General features: G+C 43.9%; 2 protein-coding genes across 8 annotated transcripts; one reads left to right on the top strand and one right to left on the bottom strand.

Annotated features, from left to right (window-relative positions):
• Positions 1-9,113: 9,113 nt before the first annotated feature.
• LOC127334188 (uncharacterized) lies at positions 9,114-18,696 on the top strand. 7 transcript variants are annotated; one of them, XM_051360614.2, is made up of 5 exons: positions 9,115-9,480; positions 10,871-12,525; positions 16,436-16,499; positions 17,037-17,196; positions 18,079-18,696. In XM_051360614.2, exon 2 carries the CDS (start codon positions 10,992-10,994, stop codon positions 12,177-12,179), a length of 1,188 nt encoding a protein of 395 aa, XP_051216574.1. In that variant the 5' UTR covers positions 9,115-9,480; positions 10,871-10,991; the 3' UTR covers positions 12,180-12,525; positions 16,436-16,499; positions 17,037-17,196; positions 18,079-18,696. The 7 variants fall into 7 exon arrangements, with proteins under 7 accessions (XP_051216569.1, XP_051216574.1, XP_071680876.1 ...); XM_071824775.1 differs by having other exon boundaries at positions 16,426-16,499; XM_051360609.2 differs by lacking the exons at positions 16,436-16,499; positions 17,037-17,196 and adding an exon at positions 10,653-10,743 and having other exon boundaries at positions 9,114-9,480.
• A 731-nt stretch (positions 18,697-19,427) lies between these two features.
• Positions 19,428-21,650, bottom strand: LOC127334190 (uncharacterized). The gene is made up of 2 exons (XM_051360616.2): positions 21,464-21,650; positions 19,428-20,708 (listed from the first exon to the last, which is right to left on the bottom strand). Exon 2 carries the CDS (start codon positions 20,686-20,688, stop codon positions 19,516-19,518), a length of 1,173 nt encoding a protein of 390 aa, XP_051216576.1. The 5' UTR covers positions 20,689-20,708; positions 21,464-21,650; the 3' UTR covers positions 19,428-19,515.
• Positions 21,651-26,072: the final 4,422 nt, after the last annotated feature.

The following is a 26,072-nucleotide window of genomic DNA, read 5'->3' as shown; positions in this document are numbered from 1 at the left end:
ACCGACGATCTTTTTCGTCGTCGCTGTCGTATCGCCGGCGCTGGTCGTACTGACGCTCATATTTTTTGAGGAGGTGCTCGGAGAGAGGTCGCTGGTATCGCACATTATTCACTTGCTCCTCTGTGATGTAGCGCTTGTCATTACGTTGGGGCCGGTCGCGTGGAACGGCCTCTTCTTTGTCCTTGCCACGAGAGCGGCTGCTCTCGTCTTTGTTCTTACCAGGGTGGTGCATAGGTCCTACCATGTTGATGCTGAACGAGAAACCTGGCTGGCACCTCCCGGGATAAGTGCACTCCACCATGTTAACGGCAGGGAAGGGGTGCGTGTCAACTTTCATGGCGTACTGGCTGAAAATTAGACGGCCTTGTTCTATCGCCATTTGGATCTGCTGACGCCACACCCTGCAGTCGCTGGTGGTATGGGTGAACGAGTTATGCCACTTGCAGTATGGCCTTCCATTCATCTCTTGCACCGTAGGGATTTTGTGGCCTTCGGGTAACTTCAGCTGCTTCTCCTTGAGTAATAGGTCGAAAATCTGCTCAGCTTTGCTTACGTCGAAGTCAAACCCTTTTGCAGGACCTTGTGGTTTAACCCATTTGCAGGACACGGGGTTTGCCCCCCGAGTCCATTCAGCCGCGGCTACCTCCTGATCTCCTGCAGAGTCTTCATCTTCTTCTGTCTCAACCAGGACTACCGAGCGCTTGAACTTGTCCTGGTACAACTCTGGGTGGCGCTGTTCATATAATGATAGTTTCTGAACCATATGCGCCAGTGAAGTGTACTCTGCTTGGGAAGCCATATCCTTGATCGGCGATGCGAGACCCATCGCTGCGGATCATTGCTTCTTTCTCACTCATACGAGCCGAATAGCATCGGTTCCTGACGGTCCTGAAGCGCTGAATGTATTCTGATACCGTTTCTCCGCGCTTCTGTCGTACTTGTGCTAGATCGGCAATGCCAGCCTCGGAATCTTCTGAGTGATATTGCATGTGGAACTGTTATTCCATCTGCTTCCAAGTCCGGATTGAATCTGGTGGCAGCGAGGTGTACCACCCGAAAGCCGATCCTGTGAGAGATTGCGCGAAAAACCTTACACGTAATGGGTCTGATGCTGAGATCATGCCCAACTGCGCCAAATATCGGCTCACATGCTCAACTGAACTAGAGCCTTCCGATCCACTAAACTTGGAGAATTCAGGGAGCCGATATTTGGGTGGTAGTGGGATCAAATCATACTCGTTGGGGTACGACTTGGAATAGCTGATTGCCCTCCTCTTCGGCACCATGCCGAACTGGTCCCTCAAGATTGCACTGATCTGATCCACGGTGCTAGCTGCAGGAGTTGAGCTTTGATGATTCGTTGGAGTGGCATATTTAGCTAGCCACGCCTGCTTCTCGGAATCCGATCCAGAAACCCCTCCTGCTGTTCCAGAAATCCCTCCTACCGCAATCTGGTTCGTGCGTGCCCAGTTATTGCAGTCTGGCACATATGTGCACATGTATCCGTGCGGGATCTCCTTAGGCGGTTCATACAAGAACTGGTAATCACTAGGATCGCCACCGATCTTATAGATGACGTATGCCGGTGAACTCGGCAGTTCTGGTGCTGCTAGCGCGAATGGCAGCTGTGGTCTGGTCTGAAACGGTATCTCTCCTTGGTGAGTCCCTAGAGCAGGTCTGACGGAGAATGCGATGCTTCATGATTTCCTGGACCACGCGAAGCGCGACACGCTCCAAAGTGTTCACCGGGCTCTCGAGAATGGCGGTGTAGCGAATGAGCTACCATGTGATTAACCTCTGACGTAGAGACACTGGTGCGTTCTTACGAAGGAGTAGACAGATCCACTCCATCGAGAGCGCCTTCGGTGAGAACCCTTTCCACCTGATGCCGTGTGAGCGGGTCCTCTGGAAAGAGCCGATGAGGTCGGCTTCGAAGAGAGCTTTGATCTCATCATACTTCTTCTTGTACTCCTCAGACAGATCTTCGTACGTGACTGGATCTTCCGCCATCTCTGATGCGGATGTTGATGCAGTTGATGTAGAAGAATGTCCCACCGGGCGTGCCAGAATGTGTTGACCACCAAAACCCACCGATGAGTAGCGACGGGCAACACGAAGAGCCGGGAGGCTCCCAGGACTGCTGGTGGGCCCTGGTCCCTCGGGCGACGGCCCGCAATGCTCCGGCACGCATGTCCGATCTGGTGCAAGGGCGTGCCACGACCTATACAGTCGGGAAGGTGATGGATTGCTTCGACTAGTTTCCTGCATGGCATACACGTAAACATTAAATACGAGCCTCGATCGGCTCTCAGGTTGTCCTGTGAATCGGCTCAAGGAGCCGATCCACCCATGATTCGTATGAGATCTACGATAACATCGTGGTCCTACTTGATCAATATTAGGTTAAAACGACCTACGACGATCTAGGGTTTTCACTACATAACCGGAACATCCTACACGTGATTGAGCCTGGCAGACACGAAAGATGATAATAAACCATCCCTAGACAAGGCCTAAAAACCAACGTGGAGTTGATTCCCGGAACATCTTCTCTAGGACTAGGAAACTATACCTTACGTGCTACTGGATCCTTCAACTCGTTTGCAAGGCCTAACTATGTAGATATCAAACTAATCCTTGAAGAACAAGGAGCAATCGTAACGGATCGAATCTACTAAACAATGACTAAGCAAGGTGCCACCCTTGCACCTAAGATCGGTACAAGGGTGGCTAGATATCCAGGGGTAGCATGACTAATCAAATACATCAAGAAAGTACCGATGCTAACCCTAACATATCCATGATAACGGTGTTGCTCGCCATCAAAAAGGCTTCAGTACGAGCAACACATGAACAACGAATAAACAAGATTCTGCCTAGATCGCAAGATGCGATCTAGGCGACCTCTGCTACCGGAAGAAACCCTCGAAACAAGGGGTGGCGATGCGCCTAGATTGGTTTGTTGTGAACGTGATCGTCCTCCTTTCTCAATAACCCTAGATACATATTTATAGTCCGTAGACTTCCTAATGTGGGAATAATCCCAACCGTGTACGAGCTAAACTCTACCTTTCAATCCTAACCGACACGTATCCTACTATATTCACAGATACACGGGCAATTTAGCCCAAACTCTTGTACAAGGCCGATTCATGCATATTTTCCGTGTATATTCTCCAAGCCCATCTCAATCACGGCCCACCTCCGATTTGGTTAAAATCTGGTGATAACAGGTAGCAGAAGTAGAATATCCACAGGGAAACTCCAGCATCACGACGACGTGGTGATGGTGGATAATCATTTGAACATGGCTTTTCCAAGCGGGAGGCCGAATGGTGGAACAACAGTAGGAGGGAGAGATGTAGTAGTGTGTGGAGAGGGGATCCACCACCCCTCAATATATAGGGGGTGCGGCAGGCCCCATGTGTGCCCCCACCTCTTCCACTTTCATGAGTGGAGCCTCCACTCATGCTCTCTTTAATGGTTGGACCATTCACTCAAATATCCCAAAGGTTTTTTTCCTTTAAATTAATAAATATTTTATTTTAATATTTGTCAATCCATTAATTAATTAACAAAAATTAGCATATACCTCCTTGAACTATTTCAATATCACCCGAAATAGTTCTTGTACTTCATGAAACAATTCTTCCCAAAACAATTCTGACGCTTTTTCCAAAATATTCTTTGATATTATGTATCTTCTCACAAGCGGTGATGGACCTTAAGTGTGTCACCCTACGGTTTTTGAATATTGTGGACATGATCGAGACACCTATCCGATCAATAGTAAACAACAAGATCTGGAGATCCGTAATGACTCCCACACATTCAACGATGAATCTTGTGATCGCGTGAACCATAACATTGTAGCTAATTCCTTTTGTCTTGTGATATTTTACTTTTCCAAGATGCGAATCCGGTATCAACCATACCTAGTTTGATCTCGTTACCTCATAAGTACTCTTTACTTGTTTCGTGATACGACATCCTTGTGACCTAGTCATGTGCTTGCAAGAAGTGTCGATGCAATATCACCGAGAGGGTCTAGAGTATATCTCGCTGTCATCTGGATGGACAAATCCCACTCTTGATCCATGAGCCTCAAGTAATACTTTCAGAGTACCCAACGCCACCCTTATAGTTACCTTGTTATGGTGTGATGTTTGATGTCATCAAACTACTCCAACGACGTTAGTGATTGACATGATCTCATGGTCTAAGGATTATGGCTACTTTGTATGTGTTTGATACAACAATGTAAACTTACTGAATTGGTCGTATTGCTATACTTACTTGGGTGTGTTCGTCACATCATTCTCCTAATGATGTGATCTTGTTATTAACAACATCCAATGTTCATGATCAGAAAATCTTGATCATCCGTTAATCAATGAGCTGGTTAAAAGAGGCTTTAATAGAAACTCTTGTTTGTTTATTAGACATACATGCATTAACATTTCCGATTAATACAATTCTAGCATGTAAAATAAACATCTGTCATAAACATGGACACCATGTAATAACCACTTTGTTATGCCCTCTCGGGCATATTCCTTTTAGTCTCCCACTTGCACTAGAGTTAACAATCTAGATTACATTGTGATGAATATAACACCCATTGAGTTCTGATGCTAATCATGTTTTGTCCTTATGAGAGCTTTAGTTAATGGGTCTGCCACATATCTCTGTGTACTTTGCAAATCTTTGATCACCATCTTTGACATGCTCACGGATGGAGTGATAACAACTCTTGATATGCTTGGAATTCTTGTGAAACTTTGGTTCTTCTGCATTAGCTATGGCACCATTGTTTTCACAATAGATAACCATTGGATCCAAGGAACTAGGAACCATACATAGTCAAGTTATGAATTCCTTCATCCAGACTACTTCATGCGCTGCTTCTGAACCAGAAACATATTCCACCTCTGTCGATGATCCTGCCACCACATGTTTCTTGGAACTCCTCTAGCTCACTGATGCTCCATTCATAATAAATACTCACCCAGATTGCGACTCAGAGTCATTCGGACCGGTGTCGAAGCTAGCATCAACTTAACACTTTGCGACGAGCTCTTCTTCACCACCATACATGAGAAACATTTCCTTAGTTCTTTTCAAGTACTTAAGGATGTTCTTGACCGCCTGTCAGTGTTCCAAACCAAGATCATATTGGTACCCGCTATTCAAACTAATAGCATGTGCCACATTCGATCTTGTACACAACATATCATACATGATAGAGCCTATGGTTGATGCATAGGGGACATTGCTCATTATTTATCTATCTTCTGATGTAGCTAGACTTTGAGTCTTCCTCAATGTATTGCCTTGTAACATAGGTAAGAACCCTTTCTTACTTTTTTCCATTATGAACTTCTTTAGAATCTTGTCAAGGTATGTACTTTGTAAACGCCCAATCAAGTGTCTCGATCTATCTCTATATATTTTGATGCCTAATATATATGCTGCTTCACCAAGGTCCTTCATCAAAAAACTACTGTTCAAATACCTTCCACACTTTTTAAAAGTTCTATATCATTTCCAATCAATAATATGTCATCCACATATAATACTAGGAAAACTATAGATCTCTCACTCACTTTCTTGTATTCTCCATAAGTTTGGACAAATCCAAACTCTTTTATCACCTCATGAAAGCGTAGATTCCAACTCCGGGATGCTTGCTTAAGTCCATAAATGGATTAATGAAGTTTGCATACATTATTAGCATCCTTAAGATCATCGAAATCCTTGTTATAAAAATAGAATGGGGACTTCTGTGGGTATTCATATGAGATTTGACCTACAGAGATTAATTACTTATGTGGATGGGCTTGATGATATTGTTGCTCCCTTCACCATTGAAGAAATGGATGCTGTGGTGAAATCAATGCCTCTGGATAAAGCACCTAGTCCGGATGGTTTTAATGGATTTTTTATGAAGAAATGTTGGTCCATTATAAGGAGGATTATTACACCTTAGCCAGGGATTTTCATCAACAGTGTACTTCTGTGGAGAATATTAATTCTTCCTATATTACTTTGGTGACAAAGACTTCCTCTCCTTAGAAAATTAATGATTTTAGGCCCATTTCTTTGACAAATACTGGAGTTAAGTTTCTTTCCAAAATGGTTGCTGAAAGACTCCAAATTAAAATGGTTTCTTGTGTGCACAAGAATCAGTATGGGTTTATTAAAGGGAGAACCATTCATGATTGCTTGGGGTGGTCTTTTGAGTATTTGCATCAATGTAAGATGTCCAAGAGGGAGATTGTGGTTCTTAAGTTGGACTTTGAGAAGGCTTTGATTCTATTGAGCATGAGGCTCTATATATGGTGTTGAGGAGAATGGGGTTCCCTGAGTTATTTATCTCATGGGCCAGGAGCTTGCTTGAGACTGGCACCTCTGCTGTGCTTGTGAATGGTGTTCCTGGGAGAAATTTTAGATGCAAGAGGGGTGTCAGGCAGGGTGATCCTTTGTCCCCTCCTGTTTGTGTTAGGGGCTGAGTTATTGCAGTATATCATTAATGATCTTAAGGATATGGGACTTTTACAGTTAACCATTCCTGTTCATCAGCAGGATTTTCCTATAGTTCAATATGCAGATGACACTATTCTGGTGTTGCAGGCAGATCTTGGGTAGTTGGTAGTTCTTAAGGAGGCTTTGCATGATTTCTCTTTGTCCACAGGCTTGGCAATTAATTTTCATAAGTCCTGCATGCTACCTATCAATATATCAGATGATTATGTTAAGTCCCTGGCTTTGAGTTTTGGTTGTGTGGTGGGTTCTTTTCCATTCACATATTTGGGCTTGCCAATGGGTACTACTAAGCCTAAAATGGTGGATTTCTTGCCTTTAGTGGATCGTATGGAGAGGCGTTTGACTGCTAGTTCTTCTTTTCTGGCTTATGGTGAAAGGTTGCAACTTATTGGATCTTGTCTTTCATCCATGCCTATTTTCTTCCTCTATTTTTTGGATACCTGAGGGGATTTTGAAGCAGGTGAATAGAATTATTAGGCAGTGTTTGTGGAGGAAAAGAGGAGAGGATTCAACTGGCTTATCTTTGGCATCATGGGAGATGGTATGTAAACCCAAGGACAAGGGGGGTTTAGGTATTTTGGATTTTAGCAAGTTGAATGAGGGCCTTCTGATGAATCATCTGCATAAGTTCTACAATAAGCAAGATACTCCCTGGGTGCAGTTGGTTTGGAATTATTATATTAATGAGGTTTTCCATGCATCTAAATTATGTGGTTCATTTTGGTGGAAGGATATTATGAAATTGGCAATGAAGTATGTTCCTCTCTGCAAGATCACTGTTGGCACTGATGATACTGTCTTATTTTGGTCTGATAAGTGGCATATCAAACCTATGATGCAGAGTTTCCCGAGGTTGTTCTCATATTCCCTGGATGATAAGCTTTCGGTGAGGGATTTCTTGTTAACTCCTAATGAAACTGAGCTGTTTGAATTGCCCTTGTCACAACAAGCGTTTCAAGAGCTTCTAGCCCTGGAGGATGTTTTGACTCATTGTCAGGTGCATGATGGAATATCTGATTCGTGGAGGACAATTTGGAAGGGAGGAGTGTTTTCTTCCTAGTTATATTATAAGCACTGCTTTAGTTCCTTGCCTGATGTGGAAATTTTTAAATGGATTTGGAGGAGCAGGGTTATTTTGAGAATTAAAGTCTTTGCTTGGTTGTTGGTCAGTGATAGGCTCAACACTAAGGATATGTTGAGAAGGAGGAATTGGACTATTGTAGATGATCCATTTTGTGTTCTCTGCCCGACACATGTTACTGAGGATTGGATGCATTTGTTTTTCCATTGTAATTTCAGTGTAAGGATATGGAATTATCTTCAGATTGAGTGGGAGCCTGCTCCTACTTTTGAAGTTATAGTGGCGGCTGCAATGAGGAAATTCAGTAAACCTTTCTTTTCTGAGGTGGTGATCATTGCTCTTTGGCACATTTGGAAGCAGAGGAATGAGGCTATCTTCCAGGGGGTAATGCCTTCTTTCAGGGGATGGAAGAGTCGTTTTGTGTTGGATCTCTCTTTGCATAAGCATAGGGTGAAGGAGAAGCATGTTCAGAGCTTGTCAAGATGGATTGACTCTCTTTTGTGATTTTGTTTTTTAGTTTATTGTAAATATTTGTACAGTTCTTTTCTGGTTATAATAAAATACTGTGGGGCTCAAGCCTTATAGTTTATGCTCAAAAAAAAAAACTCTTCACAATTTTGACATTCATCCACCAAATTTCGTAATCGAAAAATGTAGCAATTGCTAACATAATCCTGACCGACTTTATCATCGCTACAGGTGAGAAATTCTCATCGTAGTCAACTCCTTGAATTTTTCGAAACCCCTTTGTGACAAGTCGAGCTTTATAGACGGTTATATTACCATTAGTGTCAGTTTTCTTCTTGAAAATCCATTTGTTCTCAACAACTTTGCGGTCGTTGAGGTAAGCCCATCAAATTTCATACTTAGTTTCCATACATGGATTCTATTTTGGATTTCATGGCTTCAAGCCATTTGTTGGAATCTAGGCTCATCATCGCTTCATCATACATCGCAGGTCATCGTTCTCAACTACCATGACATCCACAAGGGGATCACCGTACAGTTTGCATGTATCCTTGTTGACATGCATGCGAAGTACGGTAGTATCCTCTTTCGAAATTTCATGATCGTTATCATTAGTTCACTCTTCATTTTGTGAGGTCAACATCAGAAACAGTTTCCGACGCCGCGCCACTCGCCATTCCAAGAGCAGGTTCCAAGTGGTGGTTTTCTTTTATCTCATTGCCCCGACCTGTATAAATCTGTCTCCAAATGCTGCCATTAGGATCTACTAGACACAACACTCCCTCTCTCCATTATTGGTAAAATCACTATACCCTCCATTTCAAACCACTCGTGCTGATTTTGCTCAAAGTCAACCTTCATAAGGTTTGGCCAAGTAGTTGTCCCTTCTCTCATTCAAATCACATTTTAAGCCTATATATATATAAGAACATCAAACAAACCCAAAGGAGGAAATAATAAGTAGGAGAATAAGGAAAGGGAAGAAGAGAGAGGGAGCGAGTGAGAGTGGGAGGAGGGAGAGAGAGTCAAGAGGAGGAACAACAAGTACAATATCGAGACCGAGACGGAACGGAGAACGGCACCAGCAACACAGCCCGACCAAACACAGCACAGCAGCCAGCAAGCCTCAAACCTCGCATCACCACCTCCACCTCCACCCCCGTGGCAGCAGCAGCAAGCCGCCGCCGCCCCCCGCCGCCGCAGCAGCAGCAGCTGCGCGCCACTCGAATCTCCCTGCTGCTGCAAGAGGGGCACACACCCCCGCGGCAGCACGCCTCGGCAGTCCGAGCAGCAGCGGCGTCTGGCTGGAGATCGCTTCCTGCAACAACCCCTGCCTCCCCTCCTCCTCCGCGTCCGGCGGAACGCGCGCGCGTGCGCGAGCCAAGGTGAGAGCTCACTGTCCCCGGCCCAATCCCCCCCGTCTCGATCCGCGCCGCGACCGGCAATGGCGGGGCTCGTCGCATGCCGCCCAATGGCGCCGTTTGACTCATCGGCGAGGCTCGTGGCTGGTGATTCGGGCGCCGGGGAGTTCGAATTCGGGGGCGAAATCCCCAGCTCCCTCTGTGAATTGGGGTGGCCCGTGTCGGATCAAAGGGGCGAGCTGGGAATTTTAGTTTGAGCGGTGCACACTCGCGCGGCGGGGCAGGTCTGGTTGGTCGTCCGGTGGAGGTCTGATGCGGGTTTCTTTGCTTGCTGAATATCTCCTTGCTTCGTGCGTGGAGATGAGCTCGCAAGTTTGAAATTTGGTACGAAACCCTAGCTCTCTTCACCATTTGGTTTGAGGCCCCGTGGATTGGACGAGAGGAGCTCGAGTCCTCTGAGTTGCTGAAATAGATGGAATAGTGTTTGGTCACTCAGTCGGTGCCCTGTGGCCTCTGTTTTGGTGGAGTCTGAACTGGTTACTTCACCCCAAAGCCCCCGTTTCACTCATTTGTTGGATTTAGGACAAACTGGCTTGGAGTCAAAAGAGATCTCGATGGGCTGGTTTGAAGACGTTTCTTTGAGGTTTTCTAGGGTGTAATCTTATGTGATGTTGCCCTGGCAGCAGGTTTGAGTTTCAGGATTGCTGTTTGGGTTTCTGGATTCTGAATCTGAAGAAGTAAGGTTACTCTACAAACGCAGTGTGCATAAAGGTGGCATGGTCAGATCAGGGAAATTTGCTCCTGTGTTCTTCTATTCCAAGTCTTGTTTGGAACAAGTTATGCTCCTTTTTCGTTTGTAGCCGACCTGCTACCTGCATACAATTTCAGTGTAACCAGTAACACAATTCTGTTTCTTTCCAGTTGATTATGTAACAGCCTTGAGCTCATGGTGCACAAAACTGGCACACATGTCTTTTGTCCTCTAGTTATCATAAATCATAGTTTTGGGATGAAGCTCATCAATTGTGCACACTGTCTGTTTGAAGCTCATCAATTGTGCACACTGTCTGTTTGAAGCTCTATTTTTTTATGTTTTACCGAAACCCAATCATAATAAGTTCATTTTGCTATTATGTTAGATCACTTTTTGTGTTTTTAAGATGCACATTAAATTTATTTTATCAACGATTGTACAGGTACTGTAACGAGTTCCTCGCTGTTGTATTTGTGCGCAAGCGAGTGGGGTGTGTGTGGATAGGTGCGGCAGGGAGGGGAGGGAGTGCCTACGTAATGTTCTACATTAATTCACTAGTCTTGGATAATCGCATGGCCAGTGAATATTTTTTCATGCTTTTCTTTTATGCTATATAGTCATAATTTTTATACTCCTAACTCGGATACTTGTTTAATGCAGTAATTTTTGCTGAGTGGGCTGCATATCAAGAGGGATTAGAGGAAGATAACAATATCCTCTGGATATCTACTTGTAGACATTCTGGTTCAACTGTATTTACATGGAATCTACTTCCTAAGAGATGCCGTCGTCTAAGCCATTGCCGGTGCCACTGGCACCAAGCCTGCAACCATTACCATCATCTGCAGTACGACAGAAGAGTCGTATTGACCTTTGTGAGATCAAGTCCAAGATTGCTAAAACGATTGGGCCAGACCGAGCAAAGAAGTACTTTCAACATCTGGAGAGGTTCTTATCATCAAAATTGAGCAAAAATGAGTTCGATAAGCTCTGTCTTGTGGCACTTGGCCGTGAGAACCTCCCGTTGCACAACCACCTCATTCGTTCTATTCTTCTCAATGCATGTGCAGCAAGTGGGCCACCAGCTATTAGTGCGCCTAAGATAGCTGGGGATATCTCCAGTTCAGAACACACACTGGCCCCCCCTGTCTGGAGTGGTGACTCTTTGAGCAAGCATGTCAAAGACAAACACTCATTGAGCAAAAGTGTAAATGCATCAACACAACATTCATCTCTGACTTCTGTCGAGACTATTAGTAGGGAGAATGGCGCTTCAAATTTGATTGGTCTGAAGAGACATACACACATTCAGCAAAGTGAGCATGTGGAATCACTTATCAAGCGATCATGTGTGAGTAAGGCACCATTAGATTTCCATGTCTCTCTGCATAGCAATGGACCTTCTGCTATTGATGCTAGAGAAACTTTGGGAGAAGAAACTTTACGACGTGCCCAAGTTCCGTTGCAAGCTCCGATTGGGATTCAGTTTGGCGCTGCTAATTTGTGTCAGACCCGAAAACCTTCAGCCCTTGCTTCTGTTAGTTCAGATGACAGCTCTGTTAGTTGTTATGACCATGGTGAACTATGTGATACTTTGTCACTGAGGAAGAAAATGGAAAAAACGGCACAAGATGAAGGATTGGAAGGGGTCTCGATAGAGTGTGCTGATTTGTTGAATAATGGAGTCGATGTTTTTCTGAAGCAATTGATTGGATCTTGTGTTGAGCTTGTTGGAGCAAGATCTCAACATGGTAAACTAAGCCATGCGGCATTGAAGCAGCAGTTGTCCCGTAAGCTAATAAATGGTGTATCACTGCAAAATCATGCCCATGTGCAGGGTGGCATTATATCTCCAGGCACTACTAACTCGGTCACAATACAAGACTTGAAGGCAGTGTCAGAGCTAAACCCTCGTCTGCTTGGGGTTAATTCATCTGGGCTACTTGAAAAGATCAATTCACATGACTAATTGGATTGAGGGAGTTGGGTTTTTTTCACATTTCAAGATTGTACCAACTTGATGCTGTCTCTTGCAGTCTTGCTTCATGGCCGCTGTATTCAGGTCATAACTTGCTCGTGGGTGCTGGAACCTGGAGAAGGCAGACAGACTTTCTAGTTTGTGCAGTATGCTGATAATACTGTATCTAATCTTCTGGGGAATATTTTGAAATAATTAAAGTTCTGCTTATCTTCTAGAAGGCCTACAGAACTGTGCAGTAGACCCATCCATTGTCTGCATCTAAGCACCAGAAAAAAGTCACAAGAACACAGAACTATGGTGCAGGGCTCCAAACGAATTGAGGAGCCATGACTCTGTAAGTGTTCTGTACTAGTATGTGCTTTTCACTTTTTTTCATTTCTAGCATAGATAGAAACATCTGATCTTTTATTTGCAGTTCATTTTTTTTTCTCGTGATGTTAGAAATAGAAAGTGTTTATCAGGAATATGTAGCAAAAAGTTATAATTTCTTGTCTGATAGTATTCCTGTTTCTTCGGAACTGGTGGGAACTTTGTTAAGGAACTAGCAAAAGTGTCCGTGCGTTGCACATGGATAAAGCCAAAACTCAAGCGCTCCAACGAATCAAACACTTGTCTCCTGTGCCACCAAGGAGTAAGTTGCTCATGGTTTCTCCTATTCCAGAAAAACATATTTAATCCTAAGATGATGGGCTTGTAAGGCCATCGTTGCATCAACTTGTAAAGCAGCGGACTCGTTTCTTAGGTGGCTCCTCCATCGCGCGAGCGCTTGTTAGATTTTCCGGTGAAAATGCAAGATAGGAGTACTTATTTTTGTGGGTAGATTTTCCGGTGAAAATTCAAGATAGGAGTACTTATTTTTGTGGGTACTAAAGGTACTTTTTCAATTTTGTGTTTTTTTGAAAATCTATACCTAACAATAATGGAGTTAAGATTTTTGCCAAAATTTTTGTCTAATTATTTTTTTAGAATGTGAAAATATTACAAAACTTTTCAATTTTTAAATATTAGCCCTTTTCTCTTTCCCAAACATCATTTTTAGAGCTTCCACACAAAGATCAGTCAAGCACCATGCTAACGAATACGTTGTGAAATTTGGCATGACCTATTCTCCTTCGCTCGCCGACTCCGTCTACGGCCTCGCTCCATCCCCGGCCAACGAGCCTCTAATCTGGGTCCTCCATTGAACCAAGTTAATTCATTCCTTCCTCTTATGTCAGGGCATGTTGCTGCTCTCTGCGGGGGCAAATTAATTCCTTAATTCCTCACAATTACACATCTTGGACCAAATAATGGGCTGCAGCTTGTTTTTCTCGGAGGCAACTTGCTGATTTCAGAAAACTTTCGTATATAAATCAGCTGGACTCGGCTTAATTGAGCGAGGTGGGACTATTTTGGAAACAAAATATCTAGTGTATCATGTAATTTTGGACGGGATGTACTTTCTGAGAACGAGATTTAATTTGCATGTTTTCTTGCTGATTCTTGGAAGCCCACTTATGTGGCTTGCGGGAACCAGGCCACTAATCGCATACACATGGCTCAGATGTGAGCGGACAGTTCGGATCCTACCAACCAAGGCTACACGGACGAACCCAACGACAAGCGCAGTGTCTCTTCACCGTTCCTCGCTGCAAAGTCATCCTTGAGACCTTGGCCTGGACTTCGCGCCGCTCGGCCTCCGTCGCCACTGCCTCGCGCAGGCGCGCCTCCACCCTACCCTCCTCCGACCGTCCCGCACACCACGTGCCGCCCCGAGCGCGTCGCGAGCCCACCTCTTCCCAAATCCCCACTGCAAGAGGCATGGGTCCAATGGGCGGATCCCAATTTTCGTGAGGAAGAAGCACGGCACCGGCGAGCAGGAAACAGGCAGCGAATTCCCGTCGCAAGGCCTCTCGGGTGGCTTGTGGTGAGGCCGTGCGGGGTTCATTCAATTAGTCCGAAGTCGTCCAAGCTGCCGTCGTCCTTGGCTGTGCTGTAGAAAAATCAGCTCGCCCCAAGCACCTGCAGAGAGGACATCGTGGCCTCGCGCAACCAGCAGCCCGCTCCTGGCCAGGCGCGGGTCAAGACCGCAGGCATCGGCCGCCTGTTACCGCATCCACCTCGCTCCAAGCACAGCACCATGCTCAGGTGCTGGCACGGAGGCTTAGCCGAGGCAGGAGGCGCGCTGCTCGTGTTCTCTGTTCGGAGGCTATGCGAAGCAGAGAGAAAAAAAAGGAGAAAACTAACCGGTATCATGGCATTTGCTGTATTATGTATTTCGGTGGGAGGGCAAAACGGTCCAAAAAAAAGCGTTGACGAAAATTTTGGCAGAAACCTTAGCTCCTTTATTATTAGGTATAGATAAACCGACTACTGTTCTTATCCAAGTATTGAGGCGCAGAAGTTGTAACATGAAACAGTGGAAACACCATTTTGGTAGATTCCCATATGACGTCTACATTTGTTAGATCTTGTATTCTTTTTTCCTATACGATGGAGTTTATTTTGTTTTGAATGCTATATACTGCAGTTACACCGGCGTGGTTGTGCTGTTGGCACTTGCCTGTTTTCCTTGGATGAAATTATAACCTGTGCTTAACAGGTTACTCCTTCATAACTAAAAAAAAAAACCTGTTTGTGAATCATACATAGCTGATGAAGAACATTTAAATGAGGATAATCTGTCAGGATTAGGATCTATCCACTTTTAAGAATGCATAAGGCATAAGTAACATATTCCTCAATAGCCAAAATCAATGAAACGACACAGATCTTTGTATGGGCTCTCTGTTGGCACCAAATTAAATTAGAAATTATTATTGTAGTTAATCAAGGTTGAAAGTGGGGACTTATGTATGCATATGCAATAACCAAATACTTGCGTATGCATCAGGCATTCCCTGTTTGCTAAAGGTTGATGTTAAATTTGTGAATCTTAATGTTTATGTAGCTTCTTGCTTAATGAGTATGGAGAAAATAGATGATCTTACAAAAGTATATGCACCTTCGTCTGATGAAAGTTGCAGTCACTGTCACTGCAAGGTTTCATTGATGCTTAGGTTTCTTACTGCTGACTGACAAAGTTCTGGATAATAGATATGTTATGGAACACATTTAGTTTGTTAATTAAACCATTTCCGTGGTTTGTTGTTTTTGTTGTTGTTGTCACAGGATGTTTGTTAATGAATAAAGCATTTGTTCTCTAGATCTTGTTGCCATGAACAATAACCATTACCCTTCTGTATTTATTGACATTCATTTATTTTGTATAATTTTCTTCTTCTGCTAATTGATTCGACTACAATAGAAGACGTCGAAAGCAAGCATTCATTTCCATGCCTCGTATTTGCGGAAGTTTAAGTATCTCTTTTTTCAGCATTAAATCATATTTTTGGTACGCGGTTTTCATTATATTTGAAGATAGAGTGCTTTGATGTGTTAAACATGTCATGTGCGTAACTGTAAGGTTCCTTAGGCCTGATCAAGGTGTTCCTTGACCTGAGTTCCACGATGGCCTCGACGCAGCCTTGCCAAAGGAGCAGGGAGAAGAGGTAGACGGGAAACTTTGTTATGTTCTTGCATTTGACAATGATAACGATGGCTCCTCTTATACAGGGGTGGTAGAACACAACATGTGGAAAGTGCTCAAAAGAGGAAATATGAACGATAGCAAGCAACCGAAATGGAACTAATTATCAATACCTGAGGTTGTGCTGCTGCCGCGCACCGCATCCCCCAAGCCCCCACCCTCGTTGGTAGACCTGGACCCGTTGTTGGCTGATCGGGATGTCAAGGCAGCAACTGTAGATTCTTTAGCATGGCTTGATGCCAAGGAATACAACGATGGCAGGAAAGTCCTTCGGAGTTATGGTAGTGGATGTGATGCCATGATGTTGTAACCCTTTGTGTGAGAATTGCTGGTTCCACATTGTCAATGTCAACATCACTAGCAGAGTAGACAGAATAGGCATGAGACAACAAGTGATCTCGGTTTTCCTTGATGAAAAACCTATTGTGTGATGGAAAGGTGAGCAATACTAGATTGTGACAGCCCTCCTCATGTCTAGGCTCCTTGGGCCTATGATCTGTCTCAAACTAGAAAATAGTAGTTATTTTCTTAAAATTGCGTCAACCCAGTCTCGAATTTCAGACCTCTTGATAGTTAAATCGTATTTTGTTTTCAGAACCAACTAGTACATCCAAAAGCTTAAGCCACTAAGAAACAGTGGGGATGTACTAATTTAATATACCCTAGTGCATTACAGTTTAAATGGTGCCAAGATGCTGATGGGTGGTGGCAAACTTCTCGGCGAGGGAGGAGATTCACTTGTCCCTTCTGTATTGGTCAATCAAATTAGGATACATCGCGGAGTGGTGGTCGCTAGCGGTGCAGACCACCCCTCGCCAGTTGCGCAAAGGAACATCGTCGCTCATCATGCTCACGGCGTGGTGGATTTGGAAGCAGAGGAACGCTGCGGTCTTTGACAACGCGTGCCCCTCGGTGACCTCCTTACTTAGCGACATCAAAGACGAGGCGCGACAATGGGCGGACGCGGGTGCCCGGGGGCTTCGCCAACTTCTCCCCTAGATTAGGTCTTTTGGGTTGAGTTGTACGGCGTGGTGTGGTCCTCTCTTGGACTTGTACATACAAACCTTCTTTATCTATCAATGCATCGAAACGCAAGGCTTTTGTGTTTTCGCGAAAAAAAATTAGGATACAAGCCCTTTATTTATAGGGATACAGTTTCTAGTGGACAGAAATATACAATAAGGAAATAAATAACTAGGGAACATGTTAATAGGAAACAGGTAACTAAGCAGCTTATAGTTCGCAACTCAAATTATGGCTGGCTTCTCTTTCCGCAGTGGACTTGTTGCTTCCACCACCGAAGACGGTTTTGCGGGGCTTCAGGCGGCTGTTCCTCGCCATCATCATCTTCTTCAAATTGTCTTATATTCTCGAGTCCAACCAGGATTACTTCATAGCTAGGCTTTGGCAAAAGGATAATCAGTGTCAGAAGCCACGGTGAGTTACTAATACCAAATGTAATGCTCCCTAGCACATTTTAGGGCGAATACTGCTGACAAGATGGCAGGGTGGTGGCAGCTTCTTTGGTGTAGGCTAGAAATGAAGATAAATGTTTCCATTATTTTATTCTGGAATCAGTAGCAATTGCTTGTTTATATGGAGGCTGTAGAATGTAAAAGATAGAAACTGCATAGAAGGAAATATGGAAGATGACAACTAACCAAGGGAGTTTCTGAAAATAACCATCCTAAAATCTGTGTTAATGCATCTGCCGTATGTTTGATTTACTGTTGCTATTCAGAATTCTTATTTTGACCTACACTTATCCCTATTATCAATGGGTTTGGGTTTTTGCCATTTTATTGTTTTCTGTTCGTCAAGGTTGAATACTTTCGTAGTTGTAAGTTCCTGTTCTTATTGTAATGTGCTGTTTCTAATCCTGATGTCAAGTTGGCACGTATAGGTACACTCGTTGATCTGGTTTTGCATGCTGGTTCTCTTGATTTGTATCTAGTTTAGTCTTTTCGAGGTACTGTACAAAGGAATGTGCGTGATCTTGTATTGAATCTTGAAGTTGCAAAAGTTAGGATAACATTATTACCTTTTTGGGCACTTAGCCCTTCATCGTGATGGAAAAAGGCCTTGTGTTAGTATTTGCAACTTTATCATTAATTTAGACTAGATATCTTAATATAGTGCCGTTTTTCTTGAGATCGATGTAATTGACTGGATAAGCAGCTGTTGAAAGATGGTATCTTTGTATGTATGCTGTTGTCCTGCTTTATGTGATGTTCAGTATATATGATTTTATTCTTTTGTGTCCGAGTTGGTAAATAACTTTGCTTCATCCCTAATATGATTCCATTACATTCTTTGAAGCTTCCAGGAGGTCATGCTGACGTCACCAAATCTGTAAATGGTCTACCTCCAGAATCTACCGAAGTATTTCTACTGCAAATGACACGAAGTCTGTATGGAGCAAAATTTGGTTGCAATTTCCTTTGAGCTCGTTGCTTTGGTCAGAAAAGAAGTGGCGGGCCTCTTTTCTCCAGGGTACAGATTATGTGTTTTTGGTCTGTTTACTCTCCTGACCTGGCAGGTGCCCAAAAAAATTGCCATCTTGCTGCCCCCTAATCGCTAAACTGTATTTGTTGGCATTCACATACAGAAGAAATGCAGTAAGGCTCTCCTCTCAACAAACATTACTGACCTTGTAAGCATCCAAAGAGCTGTACAATGAATGTAACATGTGTGATTGTTGTAAAAAATAAGAAATGTAACATGTGTAGCATCACCCAAGATACAGTTTCACTAGGAAATCATCAGTGTAACATGTGTAGCATCACTCGAGATCGCTTTCAGTACTCTACATGTGGTAGGAAATCTAATCAGATGTTTTCACGAGGAAGCTCAGGAGAAGAACATAGTTTCCCCAGGTTATCTTTGGTCCTGCAGCTCTGAATTTAAGCTTTCTCGGCCTACTTCCTGTTTTGATAATGTTTTGGTTGGATAATAGATGTTGGACTAACTGACAAACCATTTTTTCGGAGTATTGCAGTACATCAGCGTGAGCTGTAAATAATTAGCCAGATGTAGTCGTAGAGTTGCAATTATTGAGGCTCCAGCTGGATAATGTTGGACTGCGGCCACCAGTTTAGATGCCGATGCATCTTGATGGAATGGCTGAAAATGACTTTGTTGTCGTTTCCATGTTACACTGAAACACTGATGGGTACCATACCTTCAGCTAAATTGACCTGCTGACGTTTTTATTTTTATGGTTTTGTCTTTGCTCATCTTAAAGAGTATATGTACGATTGAACAGCCAAATATACTTCTTTTTGCAGGATACTATATAGGGTCGTCCATTTTTAACTGGATGATGACCATACACATGTATCAACAGTTATACTCTCTCTGTCCCACAAATATGTTGAAGGTTTGTCAAAATTTTGATGTATCTAGACACTAAATAGTAGTAGATACATCCAAATTTTGATAAACCTTGGATATTTTTCGTGGGATGGAGGGTACATTCAACATTCAGGAGGGAGCACTGAATTCTAGTTTTCAAACTTTCATGTCAGCAAGCACCAAATTTCAATTCAAATCCAAGCCGGTAGCAGCAACCCCAAGTGCATCGATGAATTCAGTTATCAAGTCAGAAACAGAAACTTAACACGCCGAATACAACGGATCAAGGAAGCCATCGCATAAACACTCAACACTTGAGGAATCATGATCACATATATTGAGGACAGAATGTACTCGTCTTGAAATGACAAACAGGACTGATCAAAACAATTAGGCTGAGCGCTACTCCTTGAATGACATTACCGTCTCGAAGGCCCCTACCAAGGCCTTCACCCTGCTCTTCCTCTCCTCCAGGAGCTTGGCTTTGGTTTCCTCGATCACATCGTTGCTCTTGGGATCATCCTTCCTCCATGATTGAGCAACTTCGGCCCTGTTCGCCAGCGCCGCTGCCTTTGTTCTAGCCTCTTCCGTTTCCGCTCGGTCCAATTCATCAGCAACCTTTGCAGTGTCGGGTTTGCTCTGTCCACTCGCATCAGTGCCGTGGCCTCCATTATGAAGCTCACCGTCTTCTTTGTCCAATTGCCGCTTCACTTCCTCCACATTGTTGCCTTGTTGCTGAAAGTATGGGTCACGTGGAGGTGAACCAGAAGCAGCTATGTCGATGAATTTCAGGTCGACCGGGTCAGGGAGCTCCTCATGCAACTGATCTTCGATGGACGGAGTTGTTAGGCTCTCGGATTCCTCGAACTGCATTGACGGCTCGTCATCCTTCTCCTGCCTGGTTACAGATGGCTCCACTGCCCTCTGAGGAGTAGTACCTTTCGGCCTTGAGCTACCATCATTTGCTGCTTCTCTTTTCTTGGCGGCGGCGCCTGGTGCCCGTGCCGAGGATACCGGCAGAGGTTTCCCACCTCTCGCAGGCCCTGCCGATGGCACCCTCTTGATGCTCGGCTTTGGGGACGCCACCCCTTTGTCAGCACAAGGCCTTGGTGAAAGCTTATTCTTCAGCAAGGAAGAATGCGACTTGGAGACCGTCTTGGCCATGTCCTTGAACGAATTGCTCAGCGGCACAGCTAGCGAAGGAGGCCGCTGTGAGTTGGCAGTGACCTTCTCGGATTTTGCTCTAGCCAGAGTAGGCTTCGAGGCTGGACCAGAGGATGGCCTGCGGCCATGACTGGATGAGCTTGAGGTGGACATTGTCCGTGACGAGATGGAACGGCCAGCGTGCGACAATAAGGGACGGCTCGTGTCCGGAGCGGCAGATGGAGCAGTGGCGGCCGCAGCAGCTGCTGCAGCAGCTGAAGGACCGAATTTGCGATCCGGGGAACTTGGCACTGACTTGGCCCGCCGTGCGCCGTAGCCGGAGGACTCGCTGCTGGAGGGCCTGAGATTGGGGGCCATCCTTTTGGCCCTGTCCCTGCTGGGGTAAAGAGGCTCCTTCTTGGATGTCGCCATTGGTATATCCCCTAGATCGGCTGCAGAAGAAGCAGCACGAGTCAGTTGGGCTTGGAGCTGCCAATTCTATAAACTGAATCAGTAACATCGCATAATACTATGTCTGGTTATTGCACGAACACGATGAAGATGAGCATATACCGAAATGTGCAAAGCTGATGTACTGGACAATCAAATTATGTGTTCTTGGTGAGACATCTAATCGCCGGCTCCAGCTTAAAGAGGAAAGAAACAAAAGAGGCGACAAAAACAAACTTATCGCACCAAATTCTCGGTTAAAGTAGTGGTATTGATGGCGCAGGCATTGATTCTTTCCTGGTTTATTTTCTATACTATGCTCCGTACGAACATCTCAACAAATATATTCGGTAAAAATACATGTAAAGAATGGCCACCATCTACTAATCTAGATCATCCGTACAGGATGAGAAAGGAAGGGAGAAATGGCTGTGCCGTCAGTGACAAGAATTATTGTGAGCACATATAATGTCGCCAAGAAATGCAAGGAAGCACAGCAGTACCAAGCAAGAAATCCGTATCATCACACCTAAAACAAAATAAAAGTCGCATCATGTGTAAGCTACAAGCCTAGGATTATTCCCTGTGACAGAAAGAGGAAGAACCGACGAATGCCTATCAAGAAACCGGCTCACATCCGTCACTTCATCACAGACATGAACAACCAACGGACGAGCAGATAGGAAACCAACGAATCGGCTGCCATTTAGTGACAGGAACCAACCAGCGACGCAGGAGAAGTGAGGCATGTTCATACCTGGAGTTTACCGTCCGGTGGTGGGTCGATCTGGGGATCCTCCGGCTGGGTGGAGGGGGAGCTAATCTGGCCCAGATGCAGGGGCGAGGGCGAGGAGGAAGGGGAGGAGGAGAGGAAAGTTAAGAGCATGGCCGGGCCACATTTTATGCCGCGATTTGGACGGGTGGGGGAGAGCGCAGCACGGGACCCCCCGTTTGCCGTGTTTGCTTAAAATAGCCTGGCGGAGTCGCAGAGGCAGATCGTTTACGGGCTGTTTGGTTCACAGTATCGTTCAAGGAACGAGGGCATCCAACGAGATGGCCATTTTTCTGCTTGATTGGATAAGATGAGGGGTGGTTAGGGATAGCTTTTTGTGTGTGTTTGGTTCAAAGGAGGGGAGTGGATGACTCGATGTGGATACCTTTTCAATTTCAACTGATGTGAAAAGCCACGTGGACACCCCCTCGGAGTTGAAAACTTTTCCGGAAAGCACCAACCATGGCGTCGCCCACGGATCTGGTAGAGGAGAGTGGCCATAGAACTCTTAGCCCTAGACGTGTTGCGAAAACTCGAGGAAGCGTCTAGCTAGATGTAGTGAAGATGTTCCCTGGTCCAACTCCTTCGTCCTCGTCTCCGTTGCCGACTCTGTCGAGCAACGTCGCACTTGCACCGCCTCTATCAGCTCTCACATGTACAAGGTGGGATGACTGCGAGCTGGTGCTAGCCTGTCTCATCGTCGTCAGGACAGTGGAGGCATGAGAACAACTTGCCTTCCAAGATAGTTGCTTGTGTCTAACTCTCCCTTTGTTCGGTTCAGGTCCAACCCAACCAGGTTCCGTGTCAGGTGGAATATTCTTCCACCCGGTCCCATCCTCTTCAGTGTGTGACCCCATAGACTCGTATTAAGGCGACGATGCTTCGAGTGGAACTCTATACCCAAGACACGCTCTAACAAGAGTCATTCTCAGAGAGGAGTCGCCCAAGGAACACTTGTCGGCATTGGCTTCTAGCAAAGCATACCGGCTCCTGATTACCTACGAGTAACCTATAAACTTGATGTGTTGTCCAAGTCTCTTTGCTTCAGATGTTAGTGGTAACCCACGGGCTGAGTGACTCGTCAATGCTAGTGTCGGCTTAACTCACTTTTATCATTCCCAATGGTATACGATTCCGTTTGACTAACACTTAGTCAGACGACATAGATTATCAAATAATCAAGTTGTGCAAGGCCATGCTTCGAGTCATATCACCCGAGAGGGAAGATACCTTCGATCCGTAATACCATATGTAGTATAGTTGCTTTTTCCCTAGAAGACACATGTTTATATCAATCCTTGAGAAGAAATTGTTGTGGTGATTTACTCAAGCAAGACACTGTTAACTTGTAGAATTTTCGCCTCACCGGACCTGCGAGTTTACTTGGGGTTTGTGAATCAATAGATGGAGATAGGATAGGGCTAAGGTTTTACATGCAGTTGTGCATACATATTATGGAATAAAAGGTAATAATAAGCATAACTGTACTTAATTCAATTCAGATTAGATTCTTGTGTGCGATGCGTCCTTATGTACTATAGACTCCAGTTGAGCTGGTTATCTACTTACTATTGTCCAACCCATTCACTCCAGTCGAGATGGTTATGAAGGATTATTAAGTGATCCACGGATCAAAGCATTAAGATTGACGACATCATCGTTATTTCCAAATGGATCTCAAACTACCACCATACTCCTCCTGCTGTCACTGGGTTTCGCAAGAAGCAACATATTTTCACTAATCTCACCTCATTACCTTTATCAATCATCGGGGTCTTGGGTACCTGAAAATTCCTAGATTGAAGTAGGAGATAGAGATCCAATCATACAATCTTTGATTGAAATTGAGCAGAACACCCATATACAATTAGATGCACATCATGTTGTGAGTCTAGGCCTTAGCCCTCAGCCCATTAGGTCTACTCTCACATGATAAGATTAACAATCATAAACATTTTAAAGGAATTCTTAAGATCAATGTAAAATAGTCTTACGATGCCACCAATTGTGACGAGATCAAGTGTACAAGTAGAATCTATAGCTAATTAAGGAGAGGGGGAGGATGGAGATGATGATGAAGATGTCGATAGAGCAGCGGTTCCCCTCTCCTCATATGTGCTTGGTGAAATGGATCTCATGGTGGCTTCTGATTTATGTGTGGTGTTTCTTCTCCGCGTTCCTCTTGCTGGCGGCTGTGATGCCCATTATATATAGGCCACTTTCACGAAAGTTGTTCCGTTTAACAAGGGGAAGACGGTGACACATGCTACCGACGCGTTGTACGGACGGGCTGCGGCCGTACCAGTGCTCGCCAAACTCCTCGATGCTTATTTTCATGGACTCTTCGACTTGGGGATTTGGAAACTTCGAAATCTTCATTAATTGCCCTTGATTATGTCTGTAAATTGTCCATATTTGCACCAGAGAAGTAAAATAAGGGATTTGCACATCTTTGCAATAATTAGTGATCAGTCGCAAGTTGAGAGAGATATTTTATCAATTACTTGACAAATATCAAATTTAAACATGGATAAATATGGTTGTTTTTCATAGCCATTAACATCCCCAAGCTTAAACCTTGATTATCCTCAAGCAAGGAACCAAACATCCTAAGGAATACAATGTTTAAACTGAAATAACGAGAACGTAAATTCACTTACAATAAGTAGTCTCAAGCAACCACCACTTCTTCCTGGAAGCTTCAACATAGATAGAGTAATGGCGAGATATAACACAAGCTTTGTTAAGCCAAGACAATCATAATGAATATTTCATAAGTAAGAATAACCAGTCAAGAAAAATCATTCTAATTCCTCTAGTTAACTCTGAGTTTACCAAGGAACAAAATAAGAAGCATTTAACATAAGAGTGAAGACTCATGTAAAAAGAAGCATAAAAATAGAGTGTTTCATTAAAACACCCACACCATTAAATCAAGACTTATCAAACACGTGTTCTCAATCTTTGTATTTCTAGAATTTCTGCTCTTTAGTAAAGAGATGATGCCAAAGCTCAGTTAGTCTAATCAGACTGTGCAGACTAGGAAGGATACTCGTAGCATATTGATTTCTCAAAGTCATCCGTATTCCAACTTCGCATATAACGCAAACCTATGAGATGCAAATTTTACCCACTATAGCATTGCTCCTACAAGTGTTTATCAACTCAATAGCCAAATACGAAAGTTTCCTTCATGAAAGATCATTTGTAGGCCAAAGGAGTTGTTAGCGACCATGGAGTGTGACAGTGTTGCTGACATGCATAAAGCTATATCATACTTTAATTTATGGGTCAATTTTGGCATGCATCTTGGTTACCACTAAGCATATTCCTTCAAACAAATCATTCAAAGAGTGCTCTCAAGTCTATCATTAAATATATGGATTTGTTTACTCTATGGCTAAACTTTAAGGACAATTAAACATCACCCAAGCCTTTGTTCTGATTATTTAGCAAAAGTATCTCATTTGCAAAACTTGGTTAACTATAAGAACTAGAGTGAAAGCTTACTTAAATAATTATACAAACACATGAAAGGTTTACTCTAACTATCAAGATTTACTCCCACTAGTATAATAACTCAACAATTACAACTAACTAGCACGATATTTCAAAATTCGGAACTGGAAGTTGTAAGACATACCTTTCAATAATAAATTCACGTTGCTCTTCCGTATGAACTTTTTTCTTCAAAACTATGATTAGACCACTCTCTTTGCAAATATTAAAAGCATAATAGGAAAATGGAACCACTTTGAGAAAAAAGGATAAAAGGATTATTTTGTTGTTTTTGCAGATTGGGATATAAAGAATAGAAAATTGGTGGCACCGCTAGGCTATAAAACTTCAAACAAAAACAAACTGATAAGCAAGGCAAATAAAAAGAAAAGTGTTGGCACTTTTCCAACTCGAGTGTTTCAAAGATCACAACGAGCTGTAGTACAACCTTATTATTACGTAAATAAAATTGACCGCACTTATGACTTGGAGAGATATCCCCAAGCTTAGGATTTTGTAAGCCCATCTTGTGCTTCATTGCAGCGATGAATAATTCCGTTGATTGGACCAATGGTTGAAACTCGACGTCATGTCTTGGGTGGTGTCGCGGAGGTTGTAGAGGTTGTAAATGGCACCTCCGAGCATGTAGACGTCTTCATATGTGGCGTAGGGGTTTTGTGGTTGTGCCTGCTGCTCAGGTCATGCTCCTTGTTCTTCCACTTCACCTTCGTCTTCTGGCTCTTGGTCATGGGGTTGGTCTTGCTCTACCCGCACATCATAATGCAAGTGTCCTTCCATGATAGAGAATAGGTTGTTAGGCAAAGGAGTGGGGTAAATAGTCCCAACCCTGGAACATATATGAATGAAATATCTACCTTGGCTTTTCTTGACCATGCCACAAGCATTATGATGTTTACGAGCCCCCCCCCCCCCCCCCCCCGTTTACCGTTTTTTTGCTTAAAATATCCTGGCGAACTGCATAGGTAGATCGTTTACGGGTTGTTTGGTTCACAGTATCGTTGAAGGAACGATGGCTTCAACAAGATAGCCATTTTTCTGCTTGGTTGGATAAGATGAGGGGTGGTTAGGGATAGCT

This window comes from Lolium perenne, unplaced genomic scaffold (assembly GCF_019359855.2).
Source record: "Lolium perenne isolate Kyuss_39 unplaced genomic scaffold, Kyuss_2.0 unplaced26, whole genome shotgun sequence".
Lineage (NCBI taxonomy): Eukaryota > Viridiplantae > Streptophyta > Magnoliopsida > Poales > Poaceae > Lolium > Lolium perenne.
Note: the sequence above shows the minus strand (reverse complement) of the source record. Positions and strands in the feature narration are given on the sequence as shown.

What these genes read in the sequence shown, in the direction of transcription:
- LOC127334188 (XM_051360609.2), top strand. Translation starts at nt 10,992, where the DNA reads ATGCCGTCGTCTAAGCCATTGCCGGTGCCACTGGCACCAAGCCTGCAA.
- LOC127334190 (XM_051360616.2), bottom strand. Translation starts at nt 20,688, where the DNA reads ATGGCGACATCCAAGAAGGAGCCTCTTTACCCCAGCAGGGACAGGGCC.